This window comes from Schistocerca cancellata, chromosome 6, assembly GCF_023864275.1.
Source record: "Schistocerca cancellata isolate TAMUIC-IGC-003103 chromosome 6, iqSchCanc2.1, whole genome shotgun sequence".
Taxonomy (NCBI): Eukaryota; Metazoa; Arthropoda; class Insecta; order Orthoptera; family Acrididae; genus Schistocerca; species Schistocerca cancellata.
This window is the reverse complement of record NC_064631.1, coordinates 187,378,371-187,400,190: the sequence shown is the minus strand read 5'-3', so window position 1 is coordinate 187,400,190 and position 21,820 is coordinate 187,378,371. Positions and strand designations below refer to the sequence as shown.

General features: G+C 45.3%; 1 protein-coding gene across 1 annotated transcript in view; it reads left to right on the top strand.

The window, feature by feature from the left end:
* LOC126191335 (uncharacterized) overlaps positions 1–21,606 on the top strand; it is an 85,559-nt gene extending 63,953 nt beyond the window's left edge. The window contains exons 5-6 of the mRNA XM_049932170.1: positions 10,277–10,482; positions 19,551–21,606. Coding sequence (XP_049788127.1) covers positions 10,277–10,482; positions 19,551–21,043 — 1,699 coding nt within the window. The 3' untranslated portion in view covers positions 21,044–21,606. The remainder of the gene's footprint in view (positions 1–10,276; positions 10,483–19,550) is intronic.
* Positions 21,607–21,820: the final 214 nt, after the last annotated feature.

Here is a 21,820-nt window from a genome sequence, read left to right as displayed (position 1 = left end):
TTTCTGCAAGCTCTTATCCGTAGCACTAAGTGGGCTATGCATTTTTCTTAGCCGTTTTCGTTTACTCGTTCACTAAGTAATGAATCCGATATTACGAGGAAATAATGTTATTTTTGATAATTCAAGTCTTTTATAAGGTAACCTTCCTGACGCCTCAACCGACAACCTCGAGGAGCAGGTGGCTTTGTTCAAGGCGGTATTCCCCTATAGTGGCTGTCTTTCTGGGTTTCCCCATCTCCTGCTTCTTTCCGTTGCTCAGAAGACTTCCAGAGCAACGTTGACGATTTCCTCCAGTTTTTTTTCGTCAATTTGACTCACAGTACTCTACCTCCTACAAAAACGTGGATTATCTTCAGCTGTAACACTAAGAAGGGACCATCACAAGTCACCACTAGGCGTGGTAGCTGCTTCAAAGAACTTTGAGATGCATACTCATCACTTACGCTTTATCCTCGTTTCTGACGGGCGGAATCTACTTTTTCATTGATGGCACCAATTTGGAGGATTTATAAGATTTACTTTTTTAAAACATATGACAGTCTGATTTAAATGGTTTTTAAAAATACTCTATAAGCTTTCGCTGTTGGATAGTGCTCTTCTTGTCAGATAATCAGTTCAGAATACACTCAGCGTCGTAAAATGGGGCACGATATTTGGAAGCTCTAGGGGTTTACGCATTACGTACGACTTGTACAAGAACCATGAGACAAAAATGAAGTGCTCCGATTAAAAAGGGCAGTCTGTACATGGAAGAATCAATGATGAAAGTAAAAATTGTTGCACGTCTGAGACTATAATACAGGCTGTGCCACTATATGTGACAGCGATAGCTTCATTTACATTGCTACATGAAGAGCCTTACTATGTCTGCCTCATTTGCTGTAAGCAACAGGTCACCGTCAATACCTCGGGTTTCATGTTGTATGAACACCTTGTCTCCATACAGAATTGCATTTGCTGTTTCCACTTGTTTTTCATCACTGGCTTTCCGTGCTCGACACTCCCTAAGTCACCGAGCGAGGTGGCGCAGTGGTTAGCCCACTGGACTCGCATTCGGGAGGACGACGGTTCAATCCCGTCTCCAGCCATCCTGATTCAGGTTTTCCGTGATTTCCCTAAATCGTTTCAGGCAAATGCCGGGATGGTTCCTTTGAAAGGGCACGGCCGATATCCTTCCCTAATCCGAGCTTGCGCTCCGTCTCCAATGACCTCGTTGTCGACGGGACGTTAAACACTAACCACCACCACACTCCCTAAGTCAAAATTCTCTAATCGTCATCTGCTGTCTTTAATTATTTTGCGCATTCCTTTTTACTGTGCTTTCTGGCATACATGTACGTAAATATTTTAAATGCGATGTGTTGCTGTATTTTGTTTTTACTTTTGGAGCAATGTACTTAAGCACTCTACGAATGCCATTCCTATTATTGGCTTGCCCCTGTCCACCTTTCCTGCTCTCTCCTAGCCTTCCCTGTAATCCATCTCGTTCCTAAATAAGCACTGCCACTTCACATGTCTCACCAGTATGTCTGTGTACCTACACGGCACCTAGCTCATACATACATGTTCTGCACGTCACTTTCCAAAATTGTGGACAAGTTGTTATAAAAATGGTTCAAATGGCTCTGAGCACTATGGGACTTAAAGTATATGGTCATCAGTCCCCTAGAGCTTAGAACCACTTGAACCTAACTAACCTAAGGACATCACACACATCCATGCCCGAGGCAGGATTCGAACCTGCGACCGTAGCGGTCACGCGGTTCCAGACTGAAGCGCCTAGAACTTAACACCGGCCGGCAAGTTGTTATACAAATTTGTGTTGTTGTGTGCTGGTACTGCTTGTCTTTAAAAGGAGTATTGAAAAAAGAAACGAGCCGAAAGCTAATAAACGAAAACCGCTGAAGGCATCGTAATACCAACGACACGGAAAAAGGTGTAGTCCTTACAAGAGCGCTGAGCCCCCGAATTAGTCGTTAGATCGGCGTGAACACACACTCATGTGACGCCAGAGCGGGTAGCCTCACGCCTCGACCGTCCACTGCACTCAGTCCTGCTGAAAACGGGGAAATGGAGGCTCCAAAAGAAGAGCAAATGGGTGCAGAGCGTTGCATGACAGCTGAACGTAAATTCATCGAAGTGTTGCGCTTGTGTACGTAGAGCACTGTCTGACCATTGCAAGGGTCAAGGCGTGGCACAAGCGATTCAAGGAATAACGGACGTCGTTGGCCGATATCACACACAGTCTGCAACGCCATTATACATTCCCAGAACCATTGTCCAGCATGTGGATGTCTTCGTTACCGACAACCGGCGAGTAGCGGCAGCCGCAGGTGTCGGAATGAACGTGGGAACTGCCATGGAAAAGCAATGCTCTCCCTACAGTTGTCCCACTCTTTGATGAACTTCCGTTCGCTGCACTCCGCCTGACACGGAAAATGCCACACCACTTTGCTGTTCTTTGGAAGCCTCCATTTCGCCGTCTTCAGAACAGCTGACAAGGCACGCTTCTGACCTCGAAGACTCAGAACCACACAAAAGCTTGATTACAATAACACTGTTGAGCAGTGCCGCGGCTCGCGTTGGTGCTGTTTGTAGGTTTCCGTCCTCTGTTGGAGGCCAGACGGTATCCTTTAGTTGACATGGTTGAGGTTGTTTGTCTTCTTATCGTTTTAAGCGGCGCCACTCGTTTCGCAAGCGTTGCCTGTCCGCTAGTGGCCGCTGCGGCGGTTATCGATGTGTAGGAGCTGTTGCTCTATCTTTGGGGCGACGTTGTGTGAGTGCAGAGTTGGTTGGGGACTGAGGAGGAGCCAGGTCTGCACAGTGCGACAACAGTCCGGGACCGCTGGCGGCTCGCATCGACTGCCGGATTGAAGGACCGCATTTGTCACGAGGGTGCACGATCTCGTCGTAAACCGGATCCTGCAAACTCTAAAATGAGTGCACTTGAATTCAAGTAGAGAAACCTCCACCATTGCGATATCTCGCGATTTTCCAGTGACTTGGGTCTTGCTGCTCGTAGTGTCGACGAGGCGAAGAGCAGCGAGTGGAGCGCTTGGGGAAGTCAGATCTGATTATCTGTCCTCGGCTTCTTATTACTGCTTACTGCTTTCAGCTTGCTACAATTTGTTAAGTTCAACCAGCGGTATTTTTCCTGCCTGGTGGCCGCTAACGCCCCAGTTACCTACCCTGAGGGTAAGTGTATGTAACGACAGTGTACGTTTCCTCGCTTGCCGCTGCTATCCGGTAACGTGTGTACTTTTGACAGTTTTATTGATTGTAGGCCGGTTGGTGTTTTTTTTTCTACTCTGGTGCTAGTATTTGCTTTCTCGTTCCGGGCACTGTAAACACTGTATTCTGGGGATGTAGTGCAGACCGCCGTTCCGGCTTTGGCTTATTGTTCCATCGTTGTATTTGGTTTGTTGACGTCAGGTAGCTTCAGCAAGTTGTCAATAGTCATCGCTGGACAGCCGCTAGTCTGAGTTACCATCTTGTGAAGAGAATGCAACTCTTGGCTGCCTATCCCATCGCGAAAGTGTTTGTCCTCAGAGGTCGATTCCTGGAGCACTGTCTGTGACTGGTCCTCGTGTTTTATTATTGTATTATTTATTATAATACCTTGTAATGCCTACATTAAAGGTTGTGATGCCGTCTGCTGTGTTTGTGGCTACTTACCTGTAATATTTTAATATTTTTAAGTTGTAAATTGCGCTGAGTTCTTAAACATTCTTAGTTTATTACCATTCTTGGCGTATAAGGCCTTCAGCCGTAATCACGGTGGCTTGTTTTGAAAATATTATCTGTTGTATCTGTATTTTAAGTGTAAGGGTTATCTTACGCCGGCCGAAGTGGCCGTGCGGTTAAAGGCGCTGCAGTCTGGAACCGCAAGACCGCTACGGTCGCAGGTTCGAATCCTGCCTCGGGCATGGATGTTTGTGATGTCCTTAGGTTAGTTAGGTTTAACTAGTTCTAAGTTCTAGGGGACTAATGACCTCAGCAGTTGAGTCCCATAGTGCTCAGAGCCATTTGAACCATTTGGTTATCTTACAAGGTTTAGCATCATTTTATTTCATTTGTTTGATGATCAGTTGCTTTTTTTCTTAAATTAACCATTGCTATTGTATTTGCTGTTTTACGGCAGCTTTATAAATTTTTTAGTACGATTGCAATTCCTTGCGTGTAAGGCCTTCAGCCGTAATTGTGGTTGTTTGCCTTAAAATTTTTAATTTGGTATCGGTATTTTAAACAGTAATCGTTAAAACCTTATTTACTGCTATGTGTGGCGTCTGATGCCTTCTGCTGTGTTTATGGCTATTTACCTGTACTGTTTAAATATTTGTAAGTTGTAAATTGCAGCGAGTTCTTAAACATTCTTAATTTATTGCCATTCTTCGTATATAAGGCCTTCAGCCGTGATCACAGTGGCTTGTTTTTAAAACATCGTCTGTTGTATCTGTATTTTATGGTGAGTTGCTAAACTGTAATGCCCTGAAAACACTATTATTTTACACAGTTATTCATTCCTTCATTAATAGCGTGAGGTTTTTTTATTTATTGTTGAATCTGGAATTACTGTTTTGAAATAAATGTGTACAACTACAGAAGGCAACTGATTACGGCCCCGTCCACAATCGTAACCGAATCCTGTCTTCCCCTGACTACCAGGTCTCAACTGTATTATACAGTGCCCTGTGTCATTTCCCTGTAAAACGCTGCATTCTACCACAAGCGACATATTAACAGAGAGAAACAAAGTAACAGGATACCAGTACCATCGGGGGGATAATATACGTAATTAAATGACGTCATAGCATCCTTACATTTTCAATCAACTATGCCAAAAAACCACTGGTTATACTACAGACCTGATAGTCGTTGTATTAGCTCTCATAGGGCAGTTGCGGGATTTCGATGAGGTGGTCAAAACAAAGAGTATGTGAAAAATGTGCACAATTCACGATAGCCACGTTTTTACATTCAAAATCCTTTTCGCATTCAAGCAGTCCAATATCAAAAGCCACACTAATTACATTTTAAAATTATGATATGGGTATGTCAATGTCACAATCTGCCTTTAGCCAAGCATATTGCAACACAGGCAGAAAACTGACTATAATTCACAGAGTGAACGTTGATGATGAAATAACGATCATGTGTCTTCCTTGGGGCTTAGCACACTGTTGTCTTACAAAATCAGCAATCCCTTTGAAATAGACTCTATACTCCCGAAAGGAATAAACATCAAGATGTTGGCAATATTTTCACTATAGCATCTTTGGAAAACTTGCATTAGAACGATACGTACTGTATGACCTGCTCAGGAACCAAGCAGAAATAGGCTCTTTTAATTTTTTACGTGTTCGTCAAGGACTGAAGTTCTTTAGTCATTTTTCCATTTTTGCTTCCCTCCACATGAATGCTTCGTCGGCACGATGTTTCTAATTTCTTTGAAATATTCAGACCGAAAGTGCCCTGTGTGCCGTGAGAACAGAACTTGTTTTCCAGTCTACCTGTCATTGACAAAGCCATATCATTTTTCTAACTGTGAGTAGAGCTATATGCAAACTGCAACACACTAGCTGTAGTTTTTTCTCCTCTGTGATACAGTGTTGGTAATGAAGACGTTTCGTACTGGAACTGACTCTAGTTACTGTTCCAAATACTTACTTTTCCACAACTTGCTCAGCCATGAACATGTTCACTTCCTCTACGAACCGTTGTGCCTTATAACTTATATTATAATCGTCTTCTACGTCCTGCCATATTCAGACTTAAGATTGTAGACAAGAGAAATCGAAGCTTTGAAATTGTCCAACGAACTATTTTAGACGCTTCTAGTGCCCATATTTGCAGATTCCAGTATCGAACTGTAGATCCCTACCATCTTGCTGTATCAAATTGTGATATTACATACTCCTTTTGTAGTTTTTAATTGCGACACTCCGTTTACTTTGAAACGAGCTCCTACTCGCCTTTTTCTGGACACAGAATTAAGTATTAATCTGCAACTGGATTTGCTTTTACTGCACTTATAACGTCTCATTAGTTTGCTATAGGAATTGAAATCATGATGTTAATAGTCTTCATTAAATGTTCTCTGGGACCCTATCATGAATATCTTATCACACATTGGGCGTCGGCTGTTTGGGTGGGAATGGTTCGTACTCGCTTTGCCTGGATTGTTCCTGCTGCTCTGGAGATAAACGCCGTGTACCGCTTAATGAGCCACCTTCAATTTCAGGTTTTTACTCGCCTTCAAAACCAGTATACAGGGTGGTCCATTAATAGTGACCGGGCAAAATATCTCACGAAATAAGCATCAAACGAAAAAACTACAAAGAACGAAACTCGTCTAGCTTGAAGGGGGAAACCAGATGGCGCTATGGTTGGCCCGCTTGATGGCGCTGCCATAGGTCAAACGGATATCAACTCTATTTTTTAAAAATAGGAACCCCGTTTTTATTACATATTCGTGTAGTACGTAAAGAAATATGAATGTTTTAGTTGGACCACTTTGTTCGCCTTGTGATAGATGGTACTGTAATAGTCACAAACGTATAAGTACGTGGTATCACGTAACATTCCGCCAGTGCGGACGGTATTTGATTCGTGATACATTACCCGTGTTAAAATGGACCGTTTACCAATTGCGGAAAAGGTCGGTATCGTGTTGATGTATTGCTATTGTGATCAAAATGCCCAACGGGCGTGTTCTATGTATGCTGCTCGGTATCCTGGACGACATCATCCAAGTGTGCGGACCGCTCGCCGGACATCTACATTATTCAAGGAAACAGGAAGTGTTCAGCCACATGTGAAACGTCAACCACGACCTGCAACAAATAATGATGCCCAAGTAGGTGTTTTAGCTGCTGTCGAGGCTAATCCGCTCATCAGTAGCAAACAAACTGCGCGAGACACGGGAATGCTACATCAACATCGATTGCACCAGTAGCATATTTCTATGCACCACGAATTGCATGGCGACGACTTTGAACCTCGTGTATAGTTCTGCCGCTGGGCACGAGAGAAATTACGGGACGATGACAGATTTTTTGCACGAGTTCTATTTAGCGACGAAGCGTCATTCACCAACAGCGGTAACGTAAACAGGCATACTATGCACTATTGGGCAACAGAAAATCCACGATGGCTGCGACAAGTGGAACATCAGCGACCTTGGTGGGTTAATGTATGGTGCGGCATTATGGGAGGAAGGATAATTGGCCCCCATTTTATCTATGGCAATCTAAATGGTGCAATGTATGCTGATTTCCTATGTAATGTTTTACCGATGTTGCTACAAGATGTTTCACTGCATGACAGAACGGCGATGTACTTCCAACATGATGGATGTCCGGCACATAGCTCGCGTGCGGTTGAAGTGGTATTGAATAGCATATTTTATGACAGGTGGATTGGTCGTCGAAGCATGTTCACCGGATCTGACGTCCACGGATTTCTTTCTGTGGGGAAAACTGAAGGATATTTACTATCGTGATCCACCGACGACGCCTACAACATGCGTCAGCGCATTGCCAATGCATGTGCAAACATTACTGAAGGCGAACTACTCGCTGTTGAGAGGAATGTCGCTACACGTATTGCCAAATGCATTGAGGTTGACGGACACCATTTTGAGCATTTATTGCATTAATGTGGTATTTACAGGTAATCACGCTGTAACCTCATGCGTTCTCAGAAATACGTTCACAAACATACATGTATCACATTGGAACAAACCTACGTTCTGTTATTTTATTTAAAAAGACCTACCTGTTACCAACTGTTCGTCTAAAATTGTGAGCCATATGTTTGTGACTATTACAGCGCCATCTATCACAAAGAGAAAAAAGAGGTCCAACTAAAACATTCATATTTCTTTACGTACTACACGAATATGTAATAAAAATAGGGGTTCCTATTTAAAAAAAACGCAGTTGATATCCGTTTGACCTATGGCAGCGCCATCTAGCGGGCCAACCATAGCGCCATCTGGTTTCCCTCTTCAAGCTAGACAAGTCTCGTTCTTTGCAGTTTTTTCGTATGACGCTTATTTCGTGAGATATGTAGCCCAGTCACGATCAATGGAACACCCTGTATACATCCAGCGTAGCGTCATGTGTTTCTGTGTCATCCCCATTATATTCCTCAGTTATTATGTTCTATTATATATCAGTGAACTCTGCTCTCGATCTCGATTTCATTCCCATATTCAGGAACTTGCTACTTCGTCCCTAGTATTCGGCCCACATTCGTAGGATTAACTCTCTTCATAATATAACGGTACACATTTTACATAGTAACCCGCATGCTAACGCTCCAAGAGGCGTTAGTACTGTAGCTACACCATTCTCACTACTCGAGCGCCTGTTAGTGCAGCTACAGCGTCCCACCGTCTGATGACGCTAGCAGCCAAGTGCGGAGATTTGCATATAAATGAAACAGGCGGGTGCTGTTTTCATGATCGAGTGATAGTCTAAGCACGGTTTAGTGCGGTTCCGAGCATTCGTGGTCAAAAGTGTCACTTGAGAGTGCCGTGCTCGCTTCGACTCCAAGTGGCTGTGAGCCCACGTTGCTCCAGCGGCGAATTATGAACCCAGCGCCCTTGGGTGGGTGTAACATCTCCTTCCGCAGTCTGTGGCGTCACCGTTCCTTCAGCGGTTTTCGTTTTACAGCTTGCGGCTCGTTCCATTTTGAATGCTCCTTATAATCTATTTGTAATTTACACTACTGGCCATTAAAATTGCTACACCAAAAAGAAATGCAGATGATAAACGGGAATTCATTGGACAAATATATTATACTACAACTGACATGTGGTTACATTTTCACGCAATTTGGGTGCATAGACACTGAGAAATCAGTACCCAGAACAACCACCTCTGGCCGTAATAACGGCCTTGATACGCCTGGGCATTGAGTCAAACAGAGCTTGGATGACGTGTACAGGTACGGCTGCCCATGCAGCTTCAACACGATACCACAATTCATCACGAGTAGTGACTGGCGTATTGTGACGAGCCAGTTGCTCAGCCACCATTGACCAGACGTTTACAGTTGGTGAGAGATCTAGAGAATGTAATGGCCAGGGTAGAAGTCGAACATTTTCTGTATCCAGAACGGCCCTTACAGGACCTGCAACATGCGGTCGTGCATTATCCTGCTGAAATGTAGGGTTTCGCAGGGATCGAATGAAGGGTAGAGCCACGCGTCGTAACACATCTGAAATGTAACGTCCACTGTTTAAAGTGCCGTCAATGCGAACAAGAAGTGACCGAGACTTGTAACCAATGGCACTCCATACCATCACGCCGGGTGATACGCCAGTATGGCGATGACGGATACACGCTTCCAATGTGCGTTCACCGCGATGTCGCCAAACACGGATGCGACCATCATGATGCTGTAAACAGAACCTAGATTCATCCGAAAAAAAATGACGTTTTGCAATTCGTGCACCCAGGTTCGTCGTTGAGTATACCATCCAAGGCGCTCCTGTCTGTGATGCAGCGTCAAGGGTAACCGCAGCCACGGTCTCCGAGCTGATAGTCGATGCTGCTGCAAACGTCGTCGAACTGTTCGTGCAGATGGTTGTTGTCTTGCAAACGTCCCCATCTGTTGACTCAGGGAACGAGACGTGGTTCCGTTACAACCATGCGGATAAGATGTCTATCATCTCTACTGCTAGTGATACAAGGCCGTTGGGATCCAGCGCGTCGTTCCGTATTACCCTCCTCAACCCACCGATTTCATATTCCGCTAACAGTCACAGGATCTCTACTAACGCGAGCAGCAATGTGACGATACAATAAAGCGCAATCGCTATAGGCTACAATCCGACCTTTACGAAAGTCGGAAACGTGATGGTACGCATTTCTTCTCCTTACACGAGGCGTTACAACAACATTTCACCAGGCAACGCCGGTCAACTGCTGTTTGTGTGTGAGAAATCGGTTGGAAACTTTCCTCGTGTCGGCACGTTGTAGGTGTCGCCACCGGCGCCAACCTTGTGTGAATGCTATGAAAAGCTAATCATTTGCATGTCACAGCATCTTCTTCCTGTAGGTCCTGTAGGTCCTGCAGCACATCATCTTCGTGGTGCAGCAACTTTTTATGGCCAGTAGTGAAACTCATTCCATGGTACCTAATATTCTCTATATTGTTCAGAAAGCCACTGGAATTTGGTTCTGGTGGCTGGGACCAGTGGAGGTGACATAAAATAAAATTGCAACTGGTGCTGTCTCTTGTTTCCGAGCTCGTGTTGCTGTTGCAGGTATGCACTGATGTACGATCGATTACTGTACTATCACGACAGGAGAACGACATTTTGGGAAGATTTTGCAGAGAAATGCGAGAGAGTCATTGCAGGAACGCCGGAGGTGCTGCAGCTGGCTGACGCAGTGCACACGTATCTCGTTTACAAATGGTTTCGGAAAACCCGTCTGTTCTTCGAAACTTGCTATTACTTCATTGGGAAAGGTAAGTAAAATCTTCCAATTCTTCATTTCTAAATTCCATCTAAAGGCTTACGAATCTCTTCCGCAAAGCAGTATGCAAATCATGACATTGAGTGTTTCGGCCCATTTTACGAATTTCTCCTTCTAACATTAGGTTAAAAAATATCAGTTGAAAGGAGTATTATTCAGAAATTTTGGAAATTTGTCGTAAGTTCCTGTGGGGCCAAACTGCTGTGGTCTTCGTACCCTAGGCTTACACACTAGTTAATCTAACTTAAACTTGTTTACGCTAAGGTCAACACACACACCCGTGTCCCAGGGAGGTCTCGAACCTCCGACGGCTCCCCAGCCGCGCGAGTTGTGGCGAGGTGCCTGAGACCGCGCGGCTACCTCGTGCGGCATTCAGAAAGAGATGTGTGTAGTACGAATCGCTTTATACGATAATAAGAGGTCCGTGATTCTTTAAATATTTATTTTATTCTGTTGGGACTTGGCAAGACAGCCAAGCCACTATGAGGAAGCCGAAAGGCACGCGTTTAAGCTCACGCAGGCTGGCGCGAGGTCTGGAACATTTAAGGAAGTTAGACTTTAGCAAAAAAGGTCGTAGCTGTTGGAATACTTTAATCCATAATTGGTGAACATCGGTCTGACGGTACAGGGATCACAAGATAAATAGCAAATGATAATGGCGCCTTGCAAGGTCGTAGCAAATGACGTAGCTGAAGGCTATGCTAACTATCGTCTCGGCAAATGAGAGCGTAATTTGTCAGTGAACCATCTCTAGCAAAGTCGGCTGTACAACTGGGGCGAGTGCTAGGAAGTCTCTCTAGACCTGCCGTGTGGCGGCGCTCGGTCTGCAATCACTGATAGTGGCGACACGCGGGTTCGACGTATACTAGCGGACTGCGGCCGATTTAAAGGCTACCACCTAGCAAGTGTGGTGTCTGGCGGTGACACCACATATTCATTTACACTAAACATTTTTTCCCTCTAAGTTAATTCTACAAAAAGTGCTTTTGCTGAAAGCACGACATGGCCTACAGCGCCTATCCTGGGATCGTGACCATATCGGTTGCACCCGAGACGATTGGGAGACCGTGGACTGCTCAGATGAGTCCCGATTTCAGTTGACAGCGTTCGAGTATGCTGCAGACCCCGTGAAGCCATGGATCCAAGTTGTAAACAAGGAATTGTGCAAGCCGGTTGTGGCTGCATAAGGGTGAGGGCATTGTTTACATGGAATGGAGTGGGTCCCCGGGTCCAACTGAACCGATCATTGACCGGCAATGTTTATGCACAAAAAGATTCTGGTTTGAAGCTTTTTATCGCCTTTATTCTCTTTATCGCGTGTATCAAGGCAAAAAAAAAATCTTCATACCAGAAGCTTGATCGCTCTCCAGCGGACAATGTCAGGTATTCATTATAGGAAACGGTTATGTTCGGCTATTTGGAGACCATTAGCAGCCATTTCCAGAGATATGTACCACTAACAAGGGAAGGCCACAACGTCTGGAACGCGGATTTACTGCAAACTTCGTACACTCGTAGTACTCCATTAGGACAACAAAACGTGTAAGCAGTAGTGCGTACTTCTCAAACATTATTGAGAAAATCGCAAGATAATTTCAGTCGTCAAATATATACCCGTGCGTGTCCAATTACACCACGAAGCGTCGGCAGCCGACTGGTGCCGGCACCGTAGCTCAGCGTGTTCGATCAGAGGGTTGGCTGCCCTCTGTAATAAAAAATCTGAGTCAACGACAGGACACTGAACTTGAACGGGTGTCATGGGACATCCACACTGGACAAATGAATCGAACCAAATTAGAACAATAAAATAAAAAAATAAAAACTGGTTAGCGTTCAAGCCCCGTAATCGTTGGGTCGCTGGATACAGTCCCGTTCGTCACTTTTTTTTTTCAACACAGTAATGTAAACCTGTGTTGTTATAGTGCCACAACAAGGGATGCAAGCCCCCTTCATGCAAAACACGACCACACCATAACACCACCGCCTCCGAATTTTACTGTTGGCACTAGACCCGCTGGCAGATGCGTTCACCGGACATTCGCCATACCGACACCCTGCCCTCGGATCGCCACATAGAGTACCGTGATTCGTCACTCCACACAACGTTTTTCTACTGTTCAATATTCCAATGTTTACACTCCTTACACCGAGCGAGGCGTCGTTTGGCATTTACCGGCGTCATAAGTGGCTTATCAGCAGCCGCTCGACCATGAAATCCAAGTTTTCTCACCTCCCGCCTAACTGTCATAGTACTTGCAGTGGATCCTGATGCAGTTTGGAATTCCTGTGTGACGGTCTGGATAGATGTCTCCTTATTACACATTACGACCCTCCGCAACTGTCAGCAGTCTCTATCAGTCATCAGACGAGTTCGGCCCGTACGCTTTTGTGCTATACGTGTCCTTTTACGTTTCCATTTCCCTGTCACATCGGAAACAGAGGACCTAGGGATGTTTAGGATTGTGGAAATCTCGCGTACAGACGTATGACCCAAGCGACACCCAATCACCTGACCACGTTCGAAGCGTGTGAGTTCCGTGGAGCGCCCCATTGTGCTCTCTCACGATGTCTAATGATTACTGAGGTCGCTGATGTCGAGGACCTGGCAGAAGGTGGCAGCACAATGCACTTAATATTAAAAAACATATGTTTTGGGGGTGTCCGGATACTTTTGATCAAATAGTGTAGCTCTCTGCGACTTTTGCTCAGTTTCGACATAAATAGGGACGATCACATCCGTAAAGCTGAAGGGATGGCGGAGCAGTATCTGAGGAGCAGTTACAAGATGCATAGGGACTAACTAAAACCACGTTGGAATTTTACTGTAACAGATAGGATCGAAAGAAGTGACTCGTTTCGAGATATGAGAGTGCCACGAATATGATTTACTAGTGGCTGTAGTCCAAAGCAGGCATGTGGCTGAATGGAAAGACATGATTCCAAATCGCAGACAGCTGTAGAACCAAGACCACATATGACAGTTACATGGCCGATGCGATCGTGTTTTTAACATCTTGCGGCTTGTACGACGGTCATGCGTCTTTTTAAGACACAGTGGTACCAGGCACCAGGAAAAAACTTATGAGAAGTGTCCACCCATCGTTGATATACGGTCAGTATTGTTTCGTATCTCCAGAATTCAGTTATTGGTGAAGTATCATACTTAGTAGTAGTAGTAGGGAATGCGTGATGGATTCACCTTAAGCAGCAGGCTTATAAAGTATGTGGGTGTTCCGGCACATGCAACGAAAATGACTATGACCTGTCGTAAGGGAAGATATGGATTTGACATGGAAAACTGCGATAGCCGTAAGGGGAATGAAAGATTTTTACACTACTGATGAAGGAGCAATACAGGAGCCCTGTCGTATGATTAATAGTTTGCTGGATATGGTCTTCCTCAAGTACAGACAACAAAAGTTCGTGCAGATCTGCGTAAAGGACTTCGAGCAGTGGCCTCCAGCTCCAGTGGAGGGATACGGTATATGTAATATGCTCGATGACATGCAGACGGTATTTGTTTTTCGATGCATTGGGAGAGAGACATGCTAATGTCTTATAAGAGATTCTATTAGAAGGAGTGCTATAACTGTTTAAAGTTAGGCTGCAGATCGTTCTCTCAAAAGTACACTGAATTTGCTCACAAAAATTACAGGAATCGGCTGTCTCTATTCTAGTGGACTCTTGACTGTTTTTTTATTGTCACAATTGTGTGTTTAAAAATTAGGTGTAATTTCATACTTAATAACCTCTAATTATAATGTAGACACTACTTGAATTATAGTTCATTATGGAGTCTAGAAATGATAGTGTTTTTTTCTGACATACACTCCTGGAAATTGAAATAAGAACACCGTGAATTCATTGTCCCAGGAAGGGGAAACTTTATTGACACATTCCTGGGGTCAGATACATCACATGATCACACTGACAGAACCACAGGCACATAGACACAGGCAACAGAGCATGCACAATGTCGGCACTAGTACAGTGTATATCCACCTTTCGCAGCAATGCAGGCTGCTATTCTCCCATGGAGACGATCGTAGAGATGCTGGATGTAGTCCTGTGGAACGGCTTGCCATGCCATTTCCACCTGGCGCCTCAGTTGGACCAGCGTTCGTGCTGGACGTGCAGACCGCGTGAGACGACGCTTCATCCAGTCCCAAACATGCTCAATGGGATACAGATCCGGAGATCTTGCTGGCCAGGGTAGTTGACTTACACCTTCTAGAGCACGTTGGGTGGCACGGGATACATGCGGACGTGCATTGTCCTGTTGGAACAGCAAGTTCCCTTGCCGGTCTAGGAATGGTAGAACGATGGGTTCGATGACGGTTTGGATGTACCGTGCACTATTCAGTGTCCCCTCGACGATCACCAGTGGTGTACGGCCAGTGTAGGAGATCGCTCCCCACACCATGATGCCGGGTGTTGGCCCTGTGTGCCTCGGTCGTATGCAGTCCTGATTGTGGCGCTCACCTGCACGGCGCCAAACACACATACGACCATCATTGGCACCAAGGCAGAAGCGACTCTCATCGCTGACGACGACACGTCTCCATTCGTCCCTCCATTCACGCCTGTCGCAACACCACTGGAGGCGGGCTGCACGATGTTGGGGCGTGAGCGGAAGACGGCCTAACGGTGTGCGGGACCGTAGCCCAGCTTCATGGAGACGGTTGCGAATGGTCCTCGCCGATAGCCGAGGAGCAACAGTGTCCCTAATTTGCTGGGAAGTGGCGGAGCGGTCCCCTACGGCACTGCGTAGGATCCTACGGTCTTGGCGTGCATCCGTGCGTCGCTGCGGTCCGGTCCCAGGTCGACGGGCACGTGCACCTTCCGCCGACCACTGGCGACAACATCGATGTACTGTGGAGACCTCACGCCCCACGTGTTGAGCAATTCGGCGGTACGTCCACCCGGCCTCCCGCATGCCCACTATACGCCCTCGCTCAAAGTCCGTCAACTGCACATACGGTTCACGTCCACGCTGTCGCGGCATGCTACCAGTGTTAAAGACTGCGATGGAGCTCCGTATGCCACGGCAAACTGGCTGACACTGACGGCGGCGGTGCACAAATGCTGCGCAGCTAGCGCCATTCGACGGCCAACACCGCGGTTCCTGGTGTGTCCGCTGTGCCGTGCGTGTGATCATTGCTTGTACAGCCCTCTCGCAGTGTCCGGAGCAAGTATGGTGGGTCTGACACACCGGTGTCAATGTGTTCTTTTTTCCATTTCCAGGAGTGTAGATCAAATTGTTTACAAAACTAGAAGCAAAGAATCTGCTGCTGTATTACAGAAACTTTACAGACATGTCGGTGGCGGTGAGTTATGCGTCAAAAATTTCAAATGTAAGCATGGAGATGGTAATTGATTTCGATGTAACGGAAGAGGTGCGTAGTAGAATCTTATAGAAGGTTTCGTTAAAGACAGACTCTGACGATTTGTTTCGTAAACGCTTGTATGAAAGAGCATCGCAGTGGTAAAACGACTCCTGCCATAGTGTACAAAACAGGTACGTCATCGTTAATTACAGCTTGTTGTTGTCGAATGTAAAATGATTGTGCTTTCTTCCCGATGTGTGAGCTAATTGCGTGAAAGATCTATTCTTCAGTGTTATTTCACGTGTCTTAAATGTTTGTAATACACATGTGATCGTCTGTGATTGGTGTCAGTGCACTAGGCTGGACATCGCAAAATAATCAGATGCAAATGTATCCTGCAAATTTAACATAAAAAGTATACCAATTCTGCTCATAAAACTAAAAGAAAATGGATTGTACCTATTTTCGTGGAAAGAGGACATTTATTATTGTCGCGATCCTGTTTTCCTTTCTTAATAGTTGCTTTGTTATAGAAGTCACGTAGACATTAAATACAAATGTTAGAGTCCACTGCTCGGAACAACGTGGTTACCAAGTTCCCTAAGAGGTCATGGCTGTTCCTTTAGACAAGCAACCCACAATCGGAATAACCCTGATTAATATAGTTTTGTTTTGAGGCATGCTGACTGCCCAGCAGCGTTCTCGATGGGACGCATTGTACTGAAGACACTGCAGTGTGAGGCTGTGGTCGCTTTAGCCACAAGACTTCCTGTGTCCCACCATCCGGCTTCGAAAAAGACATCTGGAGCGTTCTCCAGAGAGGCAGGGTGGTGCTGCAAACTTTCCGTTTTCTAGTGGGCAAGGCCATCGCGTCAAGGCATGCTGCAGACTTCGGAAGATGGCGGAGGGCCTGGTGAGGCCAGTGGCTGCAGAGGGCCGGCAGTGAGGCTGCAGAAAAACGGCAAAGGGCGGAAGGCTTTGTGGGACAGCGGCCAGCTCATGCTGCGAGGCATTCAGCGGAGTGGCTGGCCATTTGAAAAATCCTGTTGGAGGTGGGAGGGATGGAGGAGGGAGGGGGCAGGGAGGAAGGGAGGGAGATGAGAGAACAAGAGCCTGGATTTTCTGCAGTTTTAGATTGTACACCGAGGAGAACACACATTCAACTACCACCTCTGCTGCAGCCTTTTAGGGTGACGATTATCCCCAGTACACGTGTTGCATTGTGGCCCATTCATTATGAGAGCTGGTATTTCACGAAAATTTCGAATTACAACTGTGATGCATTTTTTCCATCACTTATGGTAGCATGTATTGGCTTCGGTTACCTGGGCCACAGGGTGGTTTTTGAGCAGCGTCAAACAACGATAGATACTGTACGCTTACAGGTAATACACTTTTTAAACTCTGTCCAACACCAGGATACTCTCAGTTGAACATATCTCCAGCCAGAAAGAGCACAGATAGTTACAGCCCTGCCTTTTTTCTGCCAGCCTATAGGTGAAGGGTAGAGTTTGAATGTGTCTCTCACTGGTTTCTAGTGGTATTGCGAAATCTTTTCCCAGCAGGAACACCAGTTGTACGATATCGTCAGTTTTTGGAATGTATCGCGATTTTACGCCATCCTTGTGTAGTGTTACACATACAGTTTTTGTTCAAATGGTTCAAATGGCTCTGATCACTATGGGACTTAACATCTGAGGTCATCAGTCCACCATAACTCAGAACTACTTAAACCTAACTAACCTAAGGACATCACACACATCGATGCCTGAGGCAGGATTCGAACCTGCGACCGTAGCGGTCGCTTGGTTCCAGACTGAAGCGCCTAGAACCGCTTGGCCACACCGGCCAGCTATAGTTTTTGTAATTAGGCCCAGTATTTATGATTAATTACATAATTAAGACCTATCTTTAATTCATTTTCCGAACCAGAATAAATAAATTACACTAACCTAACTTTCCTCTCCTGCATCTGGGCAGTTTTCATGTGTTGTGAGAGTGCACTTGGGGTTTCCTTCCAAGAGGACCAGGGTTTGAGACCCTAAAAGGATACCACCAATCTTAATTTCCCGCCAATTCCCTGGTGGGTGGTGGGGTGGGATGTCAGCAGAACGGTGGCACAAAGAAATTCGCACCGAAATTCGAAATTGACACCAAATTCGAAATTCCCACCAACATTCGAAATTCACACCATTAGGGCGGATGGGGGAGTGTGTTGGGACCCACAGGCAGGCTGAGAAAAATACTTGACGTCATTTGGGGGTGTTGTGGGAGTTGCTAGGGTCATGGTGGATTAATTGATCAATTTAATTAATTTGCATTTCAATTTGATGTCAAAAGTATCCTGATGCCGTCATGTCGGTACTACCGATGGAAGCCTTACAATTCTTTAGCGATTTTACATAGGAACAGATTTTTCTCGGTTTCTCTGACTGATATATTGATATGATGGTGGAAGTAGTTGTATGCTTCGCACCTCCGATATTCGTACATAGATTTTATCACAGCTGCGCGAATCTCTACTAACCTCTAACTAACTATTTTTCAAACCACTGTAGCACCATTTCAGGGTTGTGAATGGGCCAATTATCCTGCTATAAGATGTCATTGCGTTGAGGAAGACATCGAGCATGAAGGGATGCTGATAGTCCGAAATAACTTTGACGTAGTTCATGACTGTCGTTGCCTTTGATTACTTCCACAGAATTCGCGGAAGCTCGGGTGAATGTCCCCAGTAGTATAATTCTTCTCGCAGTATATGTTTCAAGTACCCATTCGCCTGAATTACTGCGCACCTACACACGAATGTCGTCCTCGTGTGATAAAAACGTGATTCGTTCAATCAGGCGACAGGAATCTATTGATTCGTGGTCCAATCTCGATGACCCTGTACACTCTCGATGGCAAGTGGTCTTGTCGGTGGATAAAAATCGGTATGTGCATGCGTCGACCGTTGGTGTCCCCATGTTTAATAACGTGTGCTGGACAGTCGATTGTGGACGCTTGTGCCACGAGCTGCCTTGTACTCTGTATTGAGATGTGCCACAAATCACCACCCATCCTGCTTTACAGGTAATTTGATACTGCAGACTGACAAAATTCCATTTAATGGAACATGACGAAATAAGCACTAGTTTTCTCCAAACTAGTCTGTTTCAAACAGTTAGACGTAAAACTAACCCCTTCATGGAGCTTCATAGTTCTGAACATTACTTAACTTTAATTACATCGATAATTAGGTAGCGTTTTTATTCTTCACAAAACCTTTTATTACATTTCAATTCATTTTTCATCCACTTTCATATGTCCGTAATGCTGTCAATATATTCCTTCATGAAATGTAAACTCCGGAATATTCAGTGGAATACTCCTGCTATTATCTAAATGATTCATAATTTTTAATATGTTTTCAGGCTAATTTTATCTGGAAACCAAACTGACGAACCGAAACCGCACTTCTTTAAGTTGGTATCATTATCTCTTAACTCTAAATTATCCTCTATGTTGAACGACTTTTTTTCATGTAGGCATTGTTTTATAGTAACAAAGCAATAATCTCTTGGTATGTTTTCATGCAATTAAACGGCCAGTTAAAACGATCACATTGCAGTTCAGGAGTAAAGGTGATGGGCAAGATATCCAGTATTCGAGAACTTGGATCTTTTCGGTTCCTTTAAATTGTTTTGTTGTTCTCAGCATTTTCTGCACACCACGCACATTGTGTTTGTTACAGATCATGAGTGGCAACTGGAAGACCTAAGTGACAGCCGCACGTCGGTAGATAGCAGCTGCGTCCAGTTCATGGTGGACCTGCTGGAGCGTCCTGTATGTCCTCTGGAAGACACTTCAGAGCAAACTCTTCGGAAACGGGAGGCGTGCCACCTACAGCTAGGCAGAGATCTTATGTATGGGTTGTCTTACATCCCGGTAACCAGTTACTTGGCGTATACGCAGAGGGTAAACATCAACATCTGTTTGCTCTCCTGGATGGTCATCAGTTCGAAGACTATGTGTGAGGACGTTCCCCACAGGATGATAAAATCTGTGAGAGAAGCTCTCTGCATCTTTCCACATTCTGAAGGCAAGTCGTGTGTAGCAAACAAATCCCTAGACATCGTCTGTTCTGTCTCCAGAGCTGTTTTCTCCTTCAAGTGTAAGAAATTCTTTAGTCAAAGTGTTCACTCCGCCTGCGGTCTTCAGTACTCGTACGAATGGAACAGGATGGAGCCGACGTTGGATGTTTCCTCAGGATTTCTAGCGCAATACTATTTCGAGAGAAAAGTTACGCCGATGGAAGTCTTAAGCAACCCTACAATGAAGTACAGAAATTTTAAGATTGACCATCTCCAGTCTTTGGAAGTTTCACTGATCTCCGTAAATATTTTCTTCAGATGTGTGACTGCCGGTGTGTACTTATACTTGCCAAAGTTGCGCAATCTGCCTGGCAAATTACTACTCTGTTTCCAGTTCACGGGAATAATGCAGATCTTGTGTTCGGAAGTCGCGTACCGCATGTTCGGCGTTCCAGACCTGGCGACCACTGTCCAGCTGGACAGCGCGCTGACGCTGCTCAGCTGCATCTGGCTGAACACGTTCTGCTACCTGGTGTTCTCCGGCGTTCGCCACCTCAGGCTGCCGGACGATCTCGACGCTTGCGAAGCCAGTCGCCTCTTCCGCATCTACGTGACGTACGCGCTGTCCCTCTGGACTGTGGTCTCATCCACCTTCGTCTCTCTCGAACGCGTGAGCGAACAGTACTTGTTCCACAGCCGGGCGCTACTGCTGACTGCCATCTCATTGTCAGTGGCTTGCAACTTGCTGCTCTTCCTCATCGTAGCTTACACGTGCTTTCGTACGCGGCAGTCCATGACGAAGTTGAGTATTGCCACCAGCAAATTCGGCACGAGGAAGCAGATGCTTCTGCTGTCGGTGAAGACTTTCCTCCTGAGCGGACTGGGAATTGTGGCCCGCGTGGGTTTCCACCAGGCAGAAGGGGTGGCCCGATACGTCTATTGTGTGCACCTGGCCACCATGCTGCAGGGTCCCGCCATCTTCGTGCTCTTCGTCTGCAACGGATCCGCGCTGCCCCAGCTCAGACACCGCCTTCAGCGATGGTGGAGCCCTGACGTCATCATACCAGGGGAGGATCTGTGCTCTTCGGCGCGCAGAAATGTGGGAAAGCTCAGAATGAAGGCGGAACAGAACGTTTTGGAAACAGCAGTGTGACTCACAACCGTTTTATTTTTCACGATAAAGGATGACAGCCAAAACAGTTGCAGGATAAAAATTTATTAAAATTCTTGACCAAGGTTTCAGTATATATAAATATACCTTCATGAGAAGTAAAAAATCCTGAACGGGAAGACACTTTCATGAGCAAAACCTTAGCATCGGAAATGAGAAACACTAAAGCTTAAGTAACAGTGAAATTACCAAAGTAATACAGGCAGTAAATCTTTTAGTTACTTACTAAAATTACATCATGCAATGGCGATTAATAAAACAATTGTGCCAAAGGCGTCGTCAATAATTAAGACATCTTCTCCATTTGTACAACATGACTATAGGCACAGGGTCAATGTGAACAGTTTAGCACCAGTACTTCGCCTGTGAACTATCAAGACAAGAGTGTTTTTGTGTGTTCAGTGTAGTTGAACCCTAAAGGGAGCTCGTTTACTGTGTACAGGCCGGTCACACTTGGTCCACCATAATGCGTAATGTACTGCTGTGGTTATTATTGTTTACTACATTACCTGGTAGTCACACACAGGTGTTCTATGCAATGAGGACAGAAGTCAAAAACGCACATTTAATTTAAATGAAGCACAATACAATAAAATGATGTATCACCACGAAAGACTACTGTATAACTATGTAATTTTAATAATAAAATAATTCGAAACATTAATTTTCAGAGTTTATGTGAAGATACTCTTCGTTTGAATAGGAGGCATTGCTGAACAGAAAGTCTTACACTATGAAACATCCCCTTAGAAAAATTTA